Source organism: Pseudorasbora parva, chromosome 13 (genome assembly GCF_024679245.1).
Source record: "Pseudorasbora parva isolate DD20220531a chromosome 13, ASM2467924v1, whole genome shotgun sequence".
Lineage (NCBI taxonomy): Eukaryota > Metazoa > Chordata > Actinopteri > Cypriniformes > Gobionidae > Pseudorasbora > Pseudorasbora parva.
The window spans coordinates 4,552,573-4,570,693 of NC_090184.1; the positions used below are offsets into that span (position 1 = coordinate 4,552,573).

Consider the following 18,121-nt stretch of genomic DNA (forward strand, 5'->3'; position numbering starts at 1 on the left):
CTCGCAATGGGTTGTGGGCAATATCAGCCGTTAGAGTGCCCATCGATCCATACTGTGAATTCGGACCGGAAATAGTAAACCATCCGGGAATCTTTGGAATACTCTTTTCAACATACTACGATTTGGGACATACTAATTCTATTTTCGTATACTATTTAGGATGGATAGTATGCGAATTGGGACGCAGGGATATTGTAGTAGGTTGTGGGAGTGGCTATGGTTAACTTATGAGCTACTCGTAATTAATGTGCACAGGTGATGCGGGTGAACCCTGATTATTTATGGAATGGGTGCGGGACGCTCGAGAGGGACGGTGTGATTTGCGTGTGCGAGGAGCTCTCATTTGTGGGGAACGCTAGACGGCCGCTCGGGACAAATAGTGTCTCCGGCGGTGAAGATAGTCAGTTAGTGGGGGGCAAATGTGTTAGAGAGTTAGGGGTTCAAGCGCTGGATAGGAGAGCTCTTTAAAGGCACATAATTACCTGCTAAGTGATCTGACCCGCACCCGGACTGTGGAGGATGCTGAACCGGAGAGAATAATTTAAGCCTACTGTGATGCAATCGACAAGGGGAACCCCCGAGTGACTTCCCTGCTGACGTGATCCCGTCCCTTATGACGGCACCCATAACAAGGGGGGTAACGTGTTTTATAAAGTGTTGTGTTTTAACTAATAATAAAGCAATTGATTGTAAACTGCCCTCCTGGTGTAGTGTTCTCTGCCTCCATTATATCCGGTTGTTACAATATGTTGCACCCCCCCCCCCCTTTTTTTTTTTTTACTTCAACTTATTAAGTAAATATGACTTCCTTATTTCATGGGCATATTGTACATGCATTAATCGAATAATGTAGCTAGGTTATCTCTGAGATCACAGATGTTGGGGGGTTCGGGGGCATGCTCCCCCGAGAAAAATTTGATTTCTATGATCTACATATGTGTATTTTAAGATGTTCTGAAGGCCAAAAAATTAGATAACAATAGCTTGAAAACCATGTCACTCGGCGCCGCTGCGGATTGAAGAACACAGTGAATCAAAGACTAAAAGACGGGACGAAGCAGTAGCCGAAGCCTTGCACCAGTTTCATGTTTTAAAGGTTAATCACATATTTTTTTAGGGGGGGCTGATGCATAAGTTCATAAAAAAGGGCCTAGTGACGCCCATGGTTATGACAGTATTAGCCTACTTAATCAATTTACACTAAACAGCTATCTCTGATGTAAAAAAAAAAATAATTCAAATTAACTGCTATAATGTTCTGCACCTGAAATGAGCATGGCGTGTGGTCCGTCCAGTACTAATATTCAGTGTAATGTTTTGCTCACCATTATGATAGAGGGACCAGCTTAGTAGAGAACAAGTAACCAATAAGTAGGCTATACCTGTATATTTCGCTTTCTTTTTACGATACTGAGCCCCTGATGGCTTTGACCTTTTCATGATGATGAAACTAAAGCACGCTGTAACGAGTAGAAATATAGTGTGGCCCCTTTAAGAGTTGCGAGCGCTCCCTGCAAACGAAGTCTGCATTTTGTGTATGTGCGCACTGAGTCTTGAGCTCCCATATGTGGGGATTATTTTCTGTTTTCTGTTGCTAACAGTTATTTTGTTTTATTAAGTAATGCTGTGGATGGAAAGGGAGTTTGTGATGAGAGTTCAGCGGGGAATAAAGTGCGATCTGTTTGATGTTAATCGCCTCCGTGTTTGCATCCACTACAGTTACATTAAGTGAGCTATCCGCATTTTTCACTCGGACACAAGCGTTACAATGCCACGGATGACGACGTTCCCTGCCGCCCTCTACATGATCTCATTTCATTACAGCAGCTCCACTATCACCATGGCGACTTCACTCCAATAATCGCAACTAATCATAATGCCTTGAAATAGAAAAAGTACGAAATATTAATAATAAAATATATATGAAATAACTAAAAAATCTTGTTGGGGCGGGGGCTCATTGACGCCCCCCAGCTGTTGGCGCCCTAGGCGACCGCCTAGTTTGCCTATGACTAGAAACGGCACTGGCGGGGAAGTTCACTTCAGGTGAGCTCCAGAGCTCAGCAGCATGGCTCAGAACACACACGATGGCGCTTCAGTGAGTTTACTCATGACCAATGGAGCGTAAATGATTGGCTGGATGTTGGATGATTTGATACAGGGATCGATTGCTTCTCCTTGGTTACCCGGATGTTGACTCTGAATATTTTTACACTGAATTTTTTGAGACGTTGAATTATTTTACACTGAATTTTTTGAGACGTTGAATTATTTTACACTGAATCTTTTGAGACGTTGAATTTTTTTACACTGAATTTTTTGAGACGTTGAATTTCTTTTTACACTGAATTTTTTTAAAACATTGAAAAAATGTCATAGTCAAAAAAAAACAGAGCTAGAAATTCGATGGCTTTTAAAATTCAAAGTCTGATTTAGATGCAAAATAAAATTCAGTGTTAAAAATTCGATATAAAAAAATTCAGTGCTAAAAATTAGAATTCAAAATCCAGTGGCACCGCGCGTGCACTTACTCTCGTCCAATGGGAGCGCTCGACACTGACTTCAGCGACTGTCCTCCGAGCAGCAGATCATGCGTGCAGCTGGTAAGAGCTCTCCATCAAAACAACAAACATGCAAACATAAAACACAACCTTTCAGCTGAACACATTGCTTGAATACCATGCATGCCTGAAATATTAGGGACATTCTGCGTTTAATAGAAAAGTAGAAGTCTTGTAATGTCAGCTGTGCTTCTGCTGCTAGCATTGTTAGCATGTTGTTATTGAATGGGGTTTATAAATGGAGACAGCGCTAAGATATCAATAATACTACAAATGTATGCGACAGCAACTGTTTTCGATTTTTACGAAGTTTGTGAAGGATTTGCTTAAGGTTCTTCTGTTTGTTTATCAAGCTAACAGTGAAATATTTTCTGATTCTGAACAAAGAGTGTCATAGAAGGGGAAAGATGCATGCTCCTTCGAAAACAATGTGTGTTATTGAGAGTTTAGCATGTGCTACAGCACAGCAGTTAATGCTACAGCATAACATTGTAAGTCTTATATCTTGTCCCATTATTGGAGGCAACCGTGTGCTAAAGGCATGACGTGAATTATGGAAAGGCAGTGCAAGACAAAAGAGATTGTATCTATGCAATGTTTGAATAGTTGTACATACTATTTGCATGAAGTGTAAATTACAACCAATAGAAACGTGTTTATGGTGCCAGCAGGTGCAGTTACAGTCAATTTGTATAATGCTATTGTAGTCTTAACATTTTCTAAACTTCTAACCACAATCACGTAAGAAAGTTATATAGATTGTCTCAATACCATCAGCAAGGTTACTTTTTGATGCCACATTGGACCTTATGCTTTTACGGAAAATTAAATCATATAAAATGCCCTTTTTCTGAATGAGGTTCAAGGGACAATGAAGAATAATGTCATATGTGTTGAGATGGGATGTACACTTATACATTACATGTCAGTACTTTTTTATTTTAGTATAGTATGCAATATAATAATTTATGTTATATATTTTATGTGAGAAGCACTGCTGACATTAATTGATTCAATTTTTTTGCTAATAGCTGTGTAATATTGGGTCCTGATCCACTTGTAATTTAATTTTTATTATTTTTTTATAATGTTGCACCACCACAGATGCTGTTGATCAGAGTGAATGAATCTTAATAAATCAGAAACATGGTAAGTCACTCTATATGTTCACTCACTCTATATGTTCACTCACTCACTGACTGACTCACTCACTCATGCTGCATTCCAGTTTGTTTTTATTATACCCTTCACTCAGTAACTTCCCTCTGTCTCGTTCACTTGGATATGCAACATAAGAAATGACGCAAGAGTGTCCACTACTGGCTGAAACATTTGCAATGGACTGAACTGGAACGTCCTAAGCCCTTGATCACTAGGAATCCACTATGGACTGTTTATTATTATATTTTTCCTTTATGAAATTGTTTAATGCAACATTCTATATGTATATAGGTGTGTTTGGGTTGTTTTAAATGTTTTTAAAAATATTTAAAATATCATAGTTGTTTGTGGGCGGGTAAATTAAACGTGATATGCAATGACGTAACAATCGTGTTGCATTGTGGTATTGTGTGCCACAAATTTATATGAAGCTGCCTGAAATGATTTAGACTCACTCCCTCTGTCAAAAATCGAGTCCATATAAACTTCACTTGTCCACTTCAGGAAGTGCAACACACTTCAAAATGGCAGCGGGGATTCCCCCGAGGAGAAGTGCTTAGGGAAGTTCTAGACACAAAGTTCGTGTCTAATAGTGGAGTGGAATGCTGCACCGCTGACTGACACGCACACTGACTGATTCATTCACTCACTCACCGACTCACTGACACAGTCATCGACTCACTCGGCCACTGACTGGCTCGCTCGCCGACTCACTCACTGACCCACTCACTGTGGGTCAGTGAGTGGGTCAGTGAGTGAGTCGGCGAGCGAGCCAGTCAGTGGCCCACCCACTGACCCACTCACTGACCCACTCACTGACCCACTCACTGACCCACTCACTGACCCACTCACTGACCCACCCACTGACCCACCCACTGACCCACCCACTGACCCACTCACTGACCGACCCACTGACTGAAACCCGGACTGACTGATCCACTCACTGACCCACTCACTCACTCACTCACTCACTCACTCACTCACTCACTCACTCACTGACTGACCCACTGACTGACCCACTGACTGACCCACTGACTGACCCACTGACTGACCCACTCACTGACCCACTCACTGACCCACTCACTGACCCACTGACTGACCCACTGACTGACCCACTGACTGACCCACTCACTGACCCACCCACTCACTCACTCACTGACCGACCCACTCACTCACTCACTGACCGACCCACTCACTCACTCACTGATTGACCCACTCACTCACTCACTCACTCACTCACTCACTCACTCACTCACTCACTCACTCACTCACTCACTCACTCACTCACTCACTGACTGACCCACTCACTGACCCACTCACTGACCCACCCACTCACTGACCCACCCACTCACTGACCCACCCACTCACTGACCCACCCACTCACTGACCCACCCACTCACTCACTGACTGACCCACTCACTCACTCACTGACTGACCCACTCACTCACTCACTCACTGACCCACTCACTCACTCACTCACTGACTCACCCACTCACTCACTCACTGACTGACCCACTTACTCACTCACTCACTGACTGACCCACTTACTCACTCACTCACTGACTGACCCACTCACTCACTCACTCACTGACTGACCCACTCACTCACTCACTCACTGACTGACCCACTCACTCACTCACTCACTGACTGACCCACTCACTCACTCACTCACTGACTAACCCACTCACTCACCCACTCACCCACTCACTCACTCACTCACTCACTCACTCACTCACTCACTCACTCACTCACTGACCCACTCACTCACTGACCCACTCACTCACTGACCCACTCACTCACTGACCCACTCACTCACTGACCCACTCACTCACTGACCCACTCACTCACTCACTCACTGACCCACTCACTCACTGACCCACTCACTCACTCACTCACTCACTCACTGACCGACCCACTCACTCACTCACTGACCCACTCACTCACTGACCCACTCACTGACCCACTCACTGACCCACTCACTCACTCACTCACTCACTCACTCACTCACTCACTCACTCACTCACTCTCTCACTCTCTCACTCACTCACTCACTCACTCACTCACTCACTCACTCACTCACTCACTCACTCACTCACTCACTCACTCACTCACTCACTCACTCACTCACTCACTCACTCACTCACTCACTCACTCACTCACTCACTCACTCACACACACACACACACACACACACACACACACACACACACACGCTCGCTCGTTCGCTCGCTCACCGACTCAGACTCATTCACTGACTGGCTCGCTCGCTCGCTCACTGAGTTTGTGTATCTTCCGATCACAGATCCGGATCGCTGCGCTGAATGCGGCGTCTCAGGCTGCGGATGAGCATGAAGACTCCTTCAGAAGCACTAAGCCAGGTCAAACGAAGGAAGCCCAGGTGAGTCAGATAGATGCTTTCAAAAGTTCATTCATGATTTAAAAAAAAAAAAAAGTCTGGATAATCAATTAAACCCAAGTTACTTCAGTCCACTAAGTGTTCATCTTGAAATATTACTGACAATATAAAAGTTGCTATATTTACTTCATAAAAATCAGTAAAGATTTCACAGCAAAGACACGTGAACCATGAGCTAAAGGGGAATGTTATTACAGTAATACTAAAAGGCCTTTTAGTTGCTAAAACTGTACAAAAGGCATGTACTAGATAATGTACAACGTGGTTTCAGCAAAGTTTTGATCATTTAGAGGCCTTAGAAATGTAGTATCACATGATTCAGCAGGCTTTATAGGATTACGAAAAAATGAAATGTCTGAATCCAGTGTAACCGTTTCTCTTCTCATTTGTATTGCAGGAGGCGGAAGCATTTGCACTGTATCATAAAGCTCTGGATCTGCAGAAACATGACAAGATTGACGATTCTGCCAAAGCCTACCATGAGCTCCTCAAGACCCCACTGCTCAAAGAGGTACAGCACATCTTATCACGAGATCAGAGTATTGTTCATTTTTGCTCATTTGGACACCAGTGTTTTTTATTTTTCAAAGGCAGTGAATAACTAAATTATGAAGACACTTTTTCTTCTCTTGTACCAGGCAGTGGCATCTGAAGATGAGAAAGTAGGGCTGAAGCATCCTGGGCTGATGTTGAAGTACTCCACCTATAAAAACCTGGCCAGTCTTGCTGTGCTCAGAGATGATATAGACACTGCCATGGACTTCTATGTACAAGTAAATGCACATTTTAAACAAATCCTTAAGTTTAAAGGGATAGTTCACAGAAAAAATGAAAATTCTGTCATTAATTCCTCCCACTCATGTCATTCCAAACCCATAAGTCCTTCGTTCATCTTCAGAACACAAATGAAGATATTTCTGATTAAATCGGAGCGCTCTCTGACCCTCTATAGCCAGCAATGCCATTGCAACTTTCAGGGTCCAGAAAGGAAGTAAAGACATTGTTAAAATAGTCAATGTGACTCCAGTGGTTCAGCCTTAATTGAATGTGTGTGCATTGTTTAAACTGGCTTTCGGTTCAATACAATAACAAAAACTACATTTTGGATTTGTATTTAACTTGAAGTGGGGATGCTGTGTGATCTGTACTGAATTTTCTACTGTAACTGACAGATTCCAGCCAAGAAACACAACACGGGAGTGTGGGGGACTGGAGTCATTCTTCTGGGATTGGGATGAGATTTCTCCCAGTTTTTTTTTTGTGGGATTGGGATTGGATGGGATTTTTTTTGTGGGATTGGGATTGGATGGGATTTTTTTTGTGGGAGTGGGATTGGACGGGAATTTTTTTTGTGGGATTGGGATTGGACGGGAGTTTTTTTGTGGGATTGGGATTGGATGGGTTTTTTTTTGTGGGAGTGGGATTGGCCGGGATTTTTTTTGTGGGATTGGGATTGGACGGGATTTTTTTTGTGGGATTGGGATTGGACGGGATTTTTTTTGTGGGAGTGGGATTGGACGGGAGTTTTTTTGTGGGATTGGATGGGATTTTTTTTTGTGGGACTGGACGGGAATTTTTTTTTGTGGGATTGGGATTGGACGGGATTTTTTGTGTGGGAGTGGTTTGAAAATCTACTCCTGTGTCGCCCTCTAATCGACGTACACTAGCTGTACACGGGAGCACCAGGATGCGCGAGCTACACTTTTTACAGCGTTAACAGCGTAGGAGACTCGCACAGGCTTGAACAAAATTGTTGAATAAAGTCGTTAATTTTGTTTGTTTTTGCACACAAAAAGTATTCTCGTTGCTTCATAATATTAAGGTTGAACCACTGGAGTCACATGGACTATTTAAACGATGTCTTTACTGCCTTTCTGGATTTTGAAAGTGTTGCTGTCTGTTCAGCAGTTTACTAGAGCTAAACTACTATTCAAAAGTTTGAGGTCAGTGAATTTATTCATTTATTTATTTTTGAATGAAATACTTTCATTTGGCAGGGGCACATTAAGAAGTGTGAGTAAAGCCTTTAAACATTTGCAAAATATTTATATTTTACACATACGCCGTGCTTTCTCTTCATCAAAGAATCGTAAAAAGAGTTTCCACAAAAAAATATGAAGCAGCTCAACTGTTTTCAACAGTTTCTCGAGCAGCAAATCATCATGTCCGAATGATTAGTGAAGGATCATGTGACACTGAAGACTGGAGTAATGGTGATAAATTCAGCTTTGATCACAGGATATACATTTTTAAATCTATTCAAATAGTATTGCAATAATATTTCTCAACATTGCTGTTTTTGCTGCATTTTGGTCAAATAAATGTAGCCTTGGTGAGCAGAAGACACTTCCTTCAGAAACATGAACAAATCTTACCGAATGATATTGTACAGTGCCTTGCGAAAGTATTCGGCCCCCTTGAACTTTGCGACCTTTTGCCACATTTCAGGCTTCAAACATAATGATATAAAACTGTAATTTTTTGTGAAGAATCAACAACAAGTGGGACACAATCATGAAGTGGAACGAAATTTATTGGATATTTCAAACTTTTTTAACAAATCAAAACTGAAAAATTGGGCGTGCAAAATTATTCGGCCCCCTTAAGTTAATACTCTGTAGCGTCACCTTTTGCTGCGATTACAGCTGTAAGTCGCTTGGGGTATGTCTCTATCAGTTTTGCACATCGAGAGACTGAATACTTTCGCAAGGCACTGTATATGTGATGTTAGCATGGCATTAACTCCTCATGTCTCTTTATCTTGCAGGCTGTCATGCTGGACTCCACAGATGTGAATATGTGGTTTAAAATGGGAAGGTTGGCCCTGAGGAAGGTCAGCATGCCTTTGGCCCGTCATGCCTTTGAGGTGGGCTTGCGGTGTAACCCGGACCACTGGCCCTGCCTGGACAGTCTCATCACGGTCCTCTACGCTCTCAGCGACTACAGCTGTGAGTCCAGAAACCTCTGCGTCATTCCCGTCGTCACTGTTAGAAAACACTTTTGATTTTAGAAACTCATATCTTCTAGAATCAGTTCACAGCTATTCTAGTCATCAGCTTTAATAATTTTTTTTCTATATGAAATCAAATGGACTCATGATTCATCAGTGGTTATTTTTTATATAATCTTTAATCAAATTATAACAACTTCTCTTTCTTTGAAATTACTTTTCTGCTTATGTATCCAAGGCCATATAGGTGAGGAAAAATACACTGCATTATTTCCTGATAGTTATTACAGTACAGTTCTGGGAGTAAAAATCCAGTTCATTTCTTTCCATTTAAACCTTGATTATGGGCGTCGTTAGGCCCTTTTTAGGGGGGCTTCAGCCTCAGCCCCCCTAAAAAATATGTGATTAACTGGCGGGAGGCTTCGACTTCGTCCCGTTTTTTAGTCAGTCTCTCCAATCCGCAGCGGCTCTGTCTGACTGAGCAGAGCGCAGTGCACGTCAGAAGCAGAGGTATGTGTGTGTGTGTGTGTATATGAGTGTGTGTAAATCTGAGCGTCATTGGTCTGTCACCGCTCGTCAATGTCAAAATATTTGATAAAACCAATCAAATCAGAGAAGGCGGGCTTTATGGTCACACAGAAACTGCTGAGGCTGAGCGCAAACTTCAGCAGCGCAACTCGACGTCAAGTAAGATAAATATATGCTGCTAAGCTAAACATTCATGTTTGACAGCTGCTGCTCAAAGTCAGAAATGTTAAACAAAAGAAAAACAATTTTAGGCAAATGAAACTTGTCTAATTTCGCCATTTTTAACTGAAAATATGCCTATGTGATTCGTAATAGGTCTTAACGTACAAGAAATATTAACAAAGCCATTTTCATCAGATTAGGCATGAGATTAATAATGAATGTGTATATATTGTAAATTAATATCATTCTTTTTGTAACATTCAGTAAATAAAAAAACTCAGCTTTTTCAGTCTGTATTGGGCATTAGTAATGAATGTGTTCATATTGGGAATTTAATAAACTTAAAAATTTAATAAACAGTAAATTAACGTGTCTAAGAAAGTTATTCATGAAACATATAAATATCAGAATGTTAATATGTAAATCATATGTTTACTTTATTCACTGACAAAAACAGAACAAAATATCAGTCAAAGCTCAGCGTTATGAGGGGAAGAGACAGGGCAAGATAAAAACAGAGAAAAAGAGAGATGTGGAGATAAGAACGACAAATAATCTACTGCCCAGTGGCATGGTTTTCAAGCTATCTATTTTTTTGGCCTTCAGAACATCTTCAAATGCACATATGTAGATCATATAAATCAAAATTTTCTCAGGGGAGCATGCCCCCGAACCACCTTAACATTTGGGATCTTTAAACCTGCCTACATCATTGGGTATGATAATTGCATGTACAGTATGGCCATGCATTAAGGTATTAATATTTGCTGTATAAGTAATGATAAACAGCCAATATCTTCTGGGTATGCATGTTTGTAAACTATTAGTTAATAGAGCAGTTTTGGACCCTAAATTAAATAGTGTTACCATTTTTTCTACAGGCCTACCCTCACTGGGGGCTGAGCCCCCCTAAAATGAAAATCCTACAAACGCCCCTGACCTTGATTATGAAAGATAATGTATAAATCTTTCAATACACACCTACCATGAAGTAATGGTACATGCTTCTCTACTTTTAAAAAGATGCACTTCTCTACAAAATCATAATTTTAGAAGTATTATTAATTTCCAATTTGAGCTATTTAAGCCATCTAGTGAAATTGGTCACAGTTTGGGGAACACATCACTATTAACTATGAGTTTTGTCTCAATAAAAACTCAAAGTGAGGTAGTGGTTAAGTTTAGGTATTGGTTAGAATTAAGGGATGTAGAATAAGGTCATGCAGAATAAGGCATTAATATGTGCTTTATTAGTACTAATAGAACTGTCAATATCCTAATAAAATGCATGCTAATAAGCAACTAGTTAATAGAGAGAGTTAGTCCCTAAAGTGTTACAGTGAGTTTTGCCGATAGCTACTTTCATCATTGTCTTCTCATTCGCTCATGTTCTTGTCTGTTTGTCCCCGCAGGTTGTTTGTACTACATCTGTAAGGCTCTGGAGAAGGACACATGCTACAGTAAGGGGCGAGTGCTCAAAGAAAAGATCTTTGAAGAGCAGCCCTGCCTCAGACGAGACTCCATGAAGATGTTCTCCAAACTGTATGCATCTTTTGCTACTTATGTGGCATCCAAGATTTTTCCTGTTGTTGTTGAAGAAGCTTCTTTGAGTGTGTGTCTGTGTGTGTTTTGCCTCCAGTGATGTGTCAGTGCAGTATGTGGATGTAGATGAGGATGAAGCCCACAGTATTGTGGAGGAAGCGCTGGAACTGAGGAGACAGAGGCAGGCGAAACTCACACGGCACCCGGTAGCTGACCTGCAACTGGTTCAGCCCATCAAATACTTCACGTGAGTCCATGCCACTGTTAACGATTACAGTGCTGTGACTTTGTTTTGAACTATTCTCATTGGCGAAATAGTGCGAAATAGGCAATATGGTGTCTAAAATTTAAGTCACTAAATATTAAATTCTTGTTCAGTAAAAGTTTAGTAAATCAAAATCACGTTTGTTATCATGCTGATATCTGGATTTTTCCTGTGATATTTCTTAAAAATATTAAAATGATAAAAATATAAACTCACATGCAGTGAAAGCGTGCACTCGCACAAGTCTAATCTTCAAGACTACATCATGTAGTGAATCCGTGCACACACACTCTCTGGGTGTGTGTGAGGGATATACTCGATAATGTCAGATCGCACATCGTTAAAACAACAGTTACAATATTATTGCAGACAATGTATATCGTACACCCCTATAGTCACCACATCCTTTTTCACATGACCACACACAGGTGTTCTGAGTTTGGTGAAATTAGCTCATTCCCTTTAAGAGTTATAGCCATTTTAGTAAAAGTGACCACGCCCACTTTACATGTTTTGGCATTTCTGCATCAGTTTGGTCCTATCAACCTAGGACTAGTTTGCAAAAATGTTTTTTTCCACAAAATCCAGGATCAAATCTGTGTTTGTTCACCTTGACTCAAGGATCCCAGTGATACAAGTCCCTTGAGTCTGCAACAAACGATTTAGGATTTATGAGCATTATTAGCCTTATTTTAAAATGTATGTTTTTCTTTATTTAAGTCAAAAAGGCCTGCTGAAGAGTATTTTTCAGAATGTGTATGTGATTGATGTATTCTTATCCATATAGGTGGAAGAGTGTGGGGGAGAGTTTCTTGGCCATGTACAAACACCAGAACGCTTGCCTGGTCCCACGGCCTGACTTTGGCCGCCGAATCGATTTGTCAATGTACCGTGACCCAGACAGCCTCCTGCAGATGCCCATAGCGCCTGCCCCTGCTGCTCCAGACCCTCCTCAGCCTCCCGTAATCATCAGTGTACCTCAAGCCCCCCCTGCCCCTCCTCCTGTTCCCAGCAGCCCCATCTCCAGTCTGCCCCCGTCTGCTGAGCTGTTTGTCCAGCCGCAGGCCGAGCCCATCACTCCTGCTGGAGAACCGCAGAGCCAGAGCATTATTGAGATCAGCACAACAACAGTCACCACCACTCCTGCTTATGGAGCGGAGGAAGCTGCCCTTACCACGGGTACTACTGCTGGTGAGTATGAATGTATGCTAGTGTTGTCAAAAGTACCGACCACGATACCAAATTGTTACTGAAATGTTACGCTTTGAGCTAGGGATGGGCATTTGATTCCATTTTCTTAGTCGATCGTTGGGATAATTAACGATCGACTATCGATTAATCATTCATATTTTTATTATAAAATTAATTATTTAACTTTTATAATTCAAAAATGCAATGAATACAAAAATGCAGTGTGTTTTTCCTCGATGAGACCTTTATTACATGATCAACTTGGCAGACAGTAAACTACGTACAGTTAGCCGAACTGAACATATGCGCGTGTGCATATGCGTGTCTGTTGCGTGCGTTTTCTATGCCTTTGCACACCAGAAGTAGGGATGCGCGATATACCGGTACTGAAAAAATACCGGTATATATTTTATTTAAAACGGTACGATATCATGATTTGGCACATTTCGGTATATGCTGCTTTTCCGAAGTTCACCGCTAGATGGCAGCGCTCTACCCAAACTGACCCGAAACAACCGGCAAATGTGACAACAACATAAGCCCCGTTTCCACCACAGGAACTTTACCCAGGAACTAGGAACTTTGGGTGGTACTTCGTGTGTTTAGACCGCAGGAACCAGGGTAAAATTGAAGTTCCGGGTAAATATTTCCCCCTCCAAACGGCCCTGCTCGCGAGTTAGTACTTTTTCAAAGTTCAGGAACTTTCGAGGGCAGGACTTGGGCGCTGAAAATGCTGATTGGTTGAGCTCACGCAGTTCAACCGGCATTTTTAAAAGTCTTGTTCTGCGTTCAGTAAATATCAGTCTTTGCTCTCTGTCTGGTGGCGCGCGGTCGTCTCAGCCATCTCACGTTCAATGTCCGTAATAGCTGATAATAATATACATTGTCATTTTAAATCTAGCTTTACAAGCTTTCTGAATATGCTGCATGCTGCTGAATCTGCATATTAGTGCTCTTTTCTGTCATTGTTAATTACCTCTTTAGTAAACCTATACATAACCAGCAAAAGCAGCAAAGCTTGAATCTCTTCCATACTCGTTATTAATTTTTTTTCACCATGTAAACGACCTGACCGATTACTTTTAAGTGTGTGTCCTTACATGACGTGACGGCGCGCGCCGCGCTCATGTTGACAAGAGAGGAAAGTAAATTTTTCTGAGGGGTAAACTTTTTATTTCGTAAGTTATGAAGATAATGTTGGAGTAATGACACAGCGTATATTGCCCCAGGCAGTTTTTACTTTAACTGCGCCTGACAGAAGATTTTTTTTTCTGAGATGATTATTACACTTTACAACAAATAGCTATAAATAATACTGTATTAGTCCTGGTGGCCGTTAAGAGTTGCTATGGCTACAGTCAACACACTCCAGCTGCTGGAGAAAACAGCGTTGACATTTTTGGTGCGGCAGACAAACTGCATGTGACAAAATGATTGCGATTGAAAGTCATCACATGTAAACACCAGATCGGTTTAGATAACGTCTCATGTAAACAGATCACTAAATCTTTCAATCGGTACACACACAAATGATTACTGTCCTTCACTGATTTGGAGGAACAGTCGCGCGCAGTCCTGCATCACCGGACTAATTTGCCTAATCTTCTCGGAACTTTATCGCGGTCGAAACGCAGACAGCTGCAGGTCTGGGGGGGAGAAAAGTTCCTGTAAAAAAGTTCCTGGTACAAATAGTTCCGGGTAATTTTGGTGGAAACGGGGCTATTGACGGACAAAATGGATAAAGCAGTTGAATCTCACTCAAGATGCCCAAAACGAACTAATAAAGAGAGGAGTAGAAGTGACATTTGTAATGACTTTGCTTATAAAACTGATGAAGAACCATCAAACCTAGCCAAGAAGCATCTGTCACTATCCTGACTTGACTTCTTAAGAGATCGACAGGTCAGTGAATCATTCAAACCATCTCATTTAGACATTTATTTTCTTTTAACACTGATCAACGCACACACAGCCTAACATAAGATCGAATATCACAATCTCCAGCGTTCGTTTCAACCAATGACATTTAGATCTCATTATATTTGCACGCATACTATTGCACTATTTACATCCGCGTTAGACACAACCGCCTGTGTTTAGGTGAATACTCACTAAAGACGGACATTTGTACAATTCTGTGTATTTGACTGTTTAGGGAAACTTAATGGGTAATGTGCGAGCGTGACTAAGTGACAGGCGTGTGTGTGTGTGTGTGTGTGTGTCGTATGAGCTCATATCTCCTGTAACTGTTATTACGAAATGCTATAAAATCTCTTGCGTGTTCAAATGATTTCCGTTCTCCATCCCGAGACGAGCGTGAAATGTTGAATCGGATTCTGCAGATTGCTTTAGTGTAGTGCGATGTCTTTTGAAACCAGAAGCAATTTGCTAATTTTGAGAGATTTTTGCTGAAATTATTTCTCACAAGAAAGTTTTCAAATGACTGATTTGATGTGATAAGCTTTGCTGATTAATTTACTAATAAACATTTGTGGTAATTTCCCACTTTATAAACTCAAAACTTGCATAATTGTTCTCATTCGCGTGCAATATACCCGCGCTAATATCAGACCTTGTGGTATCGATTTAATATCGGTACTTCGGTATTAGATTGTGGTACCGTACCGAAGCCAAAATTGTGGTATCGAGCCATCCCTAACCAGAAGTGTAACTGACGCGGCGCTGCTGCTGCTGCTATAGGTGAAGGGAAGCCCTTTAGCCTACTTCATGTTAAACATAAATATATAGACCACTGATACAGCAAAGACATTGACAGCACCTTTTGCTCCTGAGTGAAATATGTAGAAAACAGACAGTTAACTGTGGTTTTAAACTATCCTTTATTGTCAAAACATGACAAACACTTCCCAAACAGGTGAACAATTTATTAAAAAGGTAGATTTATTCATTAAAATATTAATTGTGGTAAGCATTTTTTTACCCTACACTGTATATCAAGTAAGTAGTAAAACACTAAAAATGCAAACAGGCAAAAAAGAAAAGCGTTTTAAGTTAAGTTTTAAGTAACATTTTGAGTCCCCCCTCTCTTGCATCACAGTGGATTGGTCCACTGTGCATCGCTCTCTCTCTCTCATTCACTCACACGCGCACACATCTCACCAACACACACACACCTCACCGACAGTGGACAGCTCGGGAGAGGAGGGGGAGAGCAAAGTTCAGTATTTGCAGATCTCCAGAGCTCTGTCTAGTCTATTTTATTCATTTTAAACATTGGATGAAGTTATTTCTCTGTTGATGCAGGAGATGCCGAGTCATTAAAACATCACCAAAGACAAACAATTATGATAGCGATGTACAAGTCCGATGTTTTAGTGATTATAGTTTGGTAGCATTAGCTTGCAAGTCACCCACTACAACTAACAAGGTAATAAGCATGCTGTGCGTGAATGTAGTTTATAAGCACAAGAATAAATTCCGTGTGGTAAACCTATGATACGCAAGCAGTCCACGCACGTCGCTCTGTTTTATGTCGGATGGATCGCCAAAATATCTCCAAACCACTGAAGTTGAGTGAACTAACTTTTCAATGATATCTGTGTCCTCCCAGCTGGTCGTGAGCTCTGAGTTTTCTTCACTATCACTCATTTTTATCGCTCCACTTATCTCCTATGACTGACTGTCAACAACAGCGCGTGCAGCACCCAGAAGCCCGGTCTGCAATACGCATGCGCAGTATTACGCATAACGCGAGAATTTATCGAACTGTTGTTATCGTTTTATCGAGGAAAATTATATCGTGATAATTATCGTTATGGTTTTATCGCCCAGCCCTATGTAACAGGTGCAATATTTAAAAATCGATAATTGTTTTTTTTAAATTACAATTAGGCCTATATCTGCATTTATGTTAGAGACTTTCAACCATCAAAATGTCATTTATTAATGTGCATACGTGTCAAAAGGACATAGAAACATATTTTTCTATTCTATTTTGCCTGGAAACGCTTTTAACACTGCGTGTCGCGTGAAAAAGAGGCAACTGTTCTCTAGCGTGCACGCTTTTTTAGGCTCGAGCCGCTTCTGAGACGCTTTTGCACACGCAGGCAGTGTGCAAAAATGGACACGCCACGTAAACACCCGCTCTGAGGGGACTGACGTTGCTGGGATGCACAGGTTACCTCAGCGCCAACTTTTCCAGCAGGGTGCTCCGCCACCGACATAAAGCGTGGATGCACTTTGTTTAAAGGTGTCTAGAATGATTTGAAACAATATGTTTAATTGTTCTCTGATATCTACATTGAGGGTATGTGGCTTATTTAAGGGCAACAATTGTCCAGATACAGTTTAACAGGTCCATTTACAACCCTATAAATTGTCCCTAGGATGAAATGCTCTGTTTTTGCCTTATTTGGAAGGGTCATGAATATCAATGTTGAGCTCTGCTCTGATTGGCTTATTTCAGCAGCTCACAGCTCACAGCAGTTCAGCGAAGGGGCTCGTGAGTCCTGACACAACACAGACCGACTGAATGACACTTTAAGCAAAACATTTAAAATTGAGATTTTTAAAATGCAGCTTACTCGTTTATTTAGTGTTTTCAGATCATTCGCGTGTTTGTGCGGTTGCCAGATTTCAGGAATTAAATCCCCCAAACAGAGTTTTTCTGTGAAAAGAAACCTGTATTCTCTGGTTTTTACCTAAACATGTCCAATCTGGCAACCAATCTGGCAATCAGCTCTCTCGCGCATGCGTATTAAACGCTACTTACTGCTTGCAGGAATATAGTTGCCCCTTTCTTCAGTTTAAGACGCTGAGCGAAGCTTGCTTGAAATTGGCCGAACAAACGAACGATCTTGAATTAAATTGTTGTGGAATCGGATTATAAACATCAACCATGACTGTTGACTGTTGACATTTTGAGTACCTATAGAGTAGTATTGCATCCTTCATATCTCCGAAAAGTCTTTAGTTTTATTATATTTATAAAAGAAATATGGACTCTACCGAGTCTTTCCGGAAAAAAACGAGCGCCTGGAGGCGTATCGAGTGGGCGGAGCTAAAGAATGACGATCGCGAACAAAGCGGTGACGTCCTCAAGCGTGGAGAAACCCATGGCTATCTCAGCTAATACAGATAATGATCCAGAATCAAATCTGAGGCAGAAATAAATTGAACAGAAGAAACAGCAACAGCAGGACGTCCGTCTCTGTGGTATGGACTGTATTTAGTGGCCTGTCAACATTTGTGTGTGTTTACTCTCAGTTTATGAGTACATGATTCGGTTTATGGACTATTGTATGCGACTAAACCTTAGCAGTAGCAAGCAAAACGGTTTTGCACGTCAGACTAGTGTAACGTTATACAGAACAACAATGGAGTCC

General features: G+C 41.3%; 1 protein-coding gene across 4 annotated transcripts in view; it reads left to right on the plus strand.

Moving 5' to 3' along the window:
* The first annotated feature begins 2,537 nt into the window (after window positions 1–2,537).
* cabin1 (calcineurin binding protein 1) overlaps window positions 2,538–18,121 on the plus strand; it is a 179,306-nt gene continuing 163,722 nt past the window's right edge. For all 4 annotated transcript variants that reach the window (XM_067412998.1, XM_067412999.1, XM_067413000.1 and 1 more), the window contains exons 1-9: window positions 2,538–2,603; window positions 3,666–3,710; window positions 6,025–6,120; window positions 6,536–6,649; window positions 6,777–6,911; window positions 8,906–9,086; window positions 11,191–11,320; window positions 11,418–11,567; window positions 12,373–12,776. In XM_067412998.1, the coding sequence (XP_067269099.1) occupies window positions 3,708–3,710; window positions 6,025–6,120; window positions 6,536–6,649; window positions 6,777–6,911; window positions 8,906–9,086; window positions 11,191–11,320; window positions 11,418–11,567; window positions 12,373–12,776 (1,213 nt within the window). In that variant the 5' untranslated portion in view covers window positions 2,538–2,603; window positions 3,666–3,707. The remainder of the gene's footprint in view (window positions 2,604–3,665; window positions 3,711–6,024; window positions 6,121–6,535; window positions 6,650–6,776; window positions 6,912–8,905; window positions 9,087–11,190; window positions 11,321–11,417; window positions 11,568–12,372; window positions 12,777–18,121) is intronic.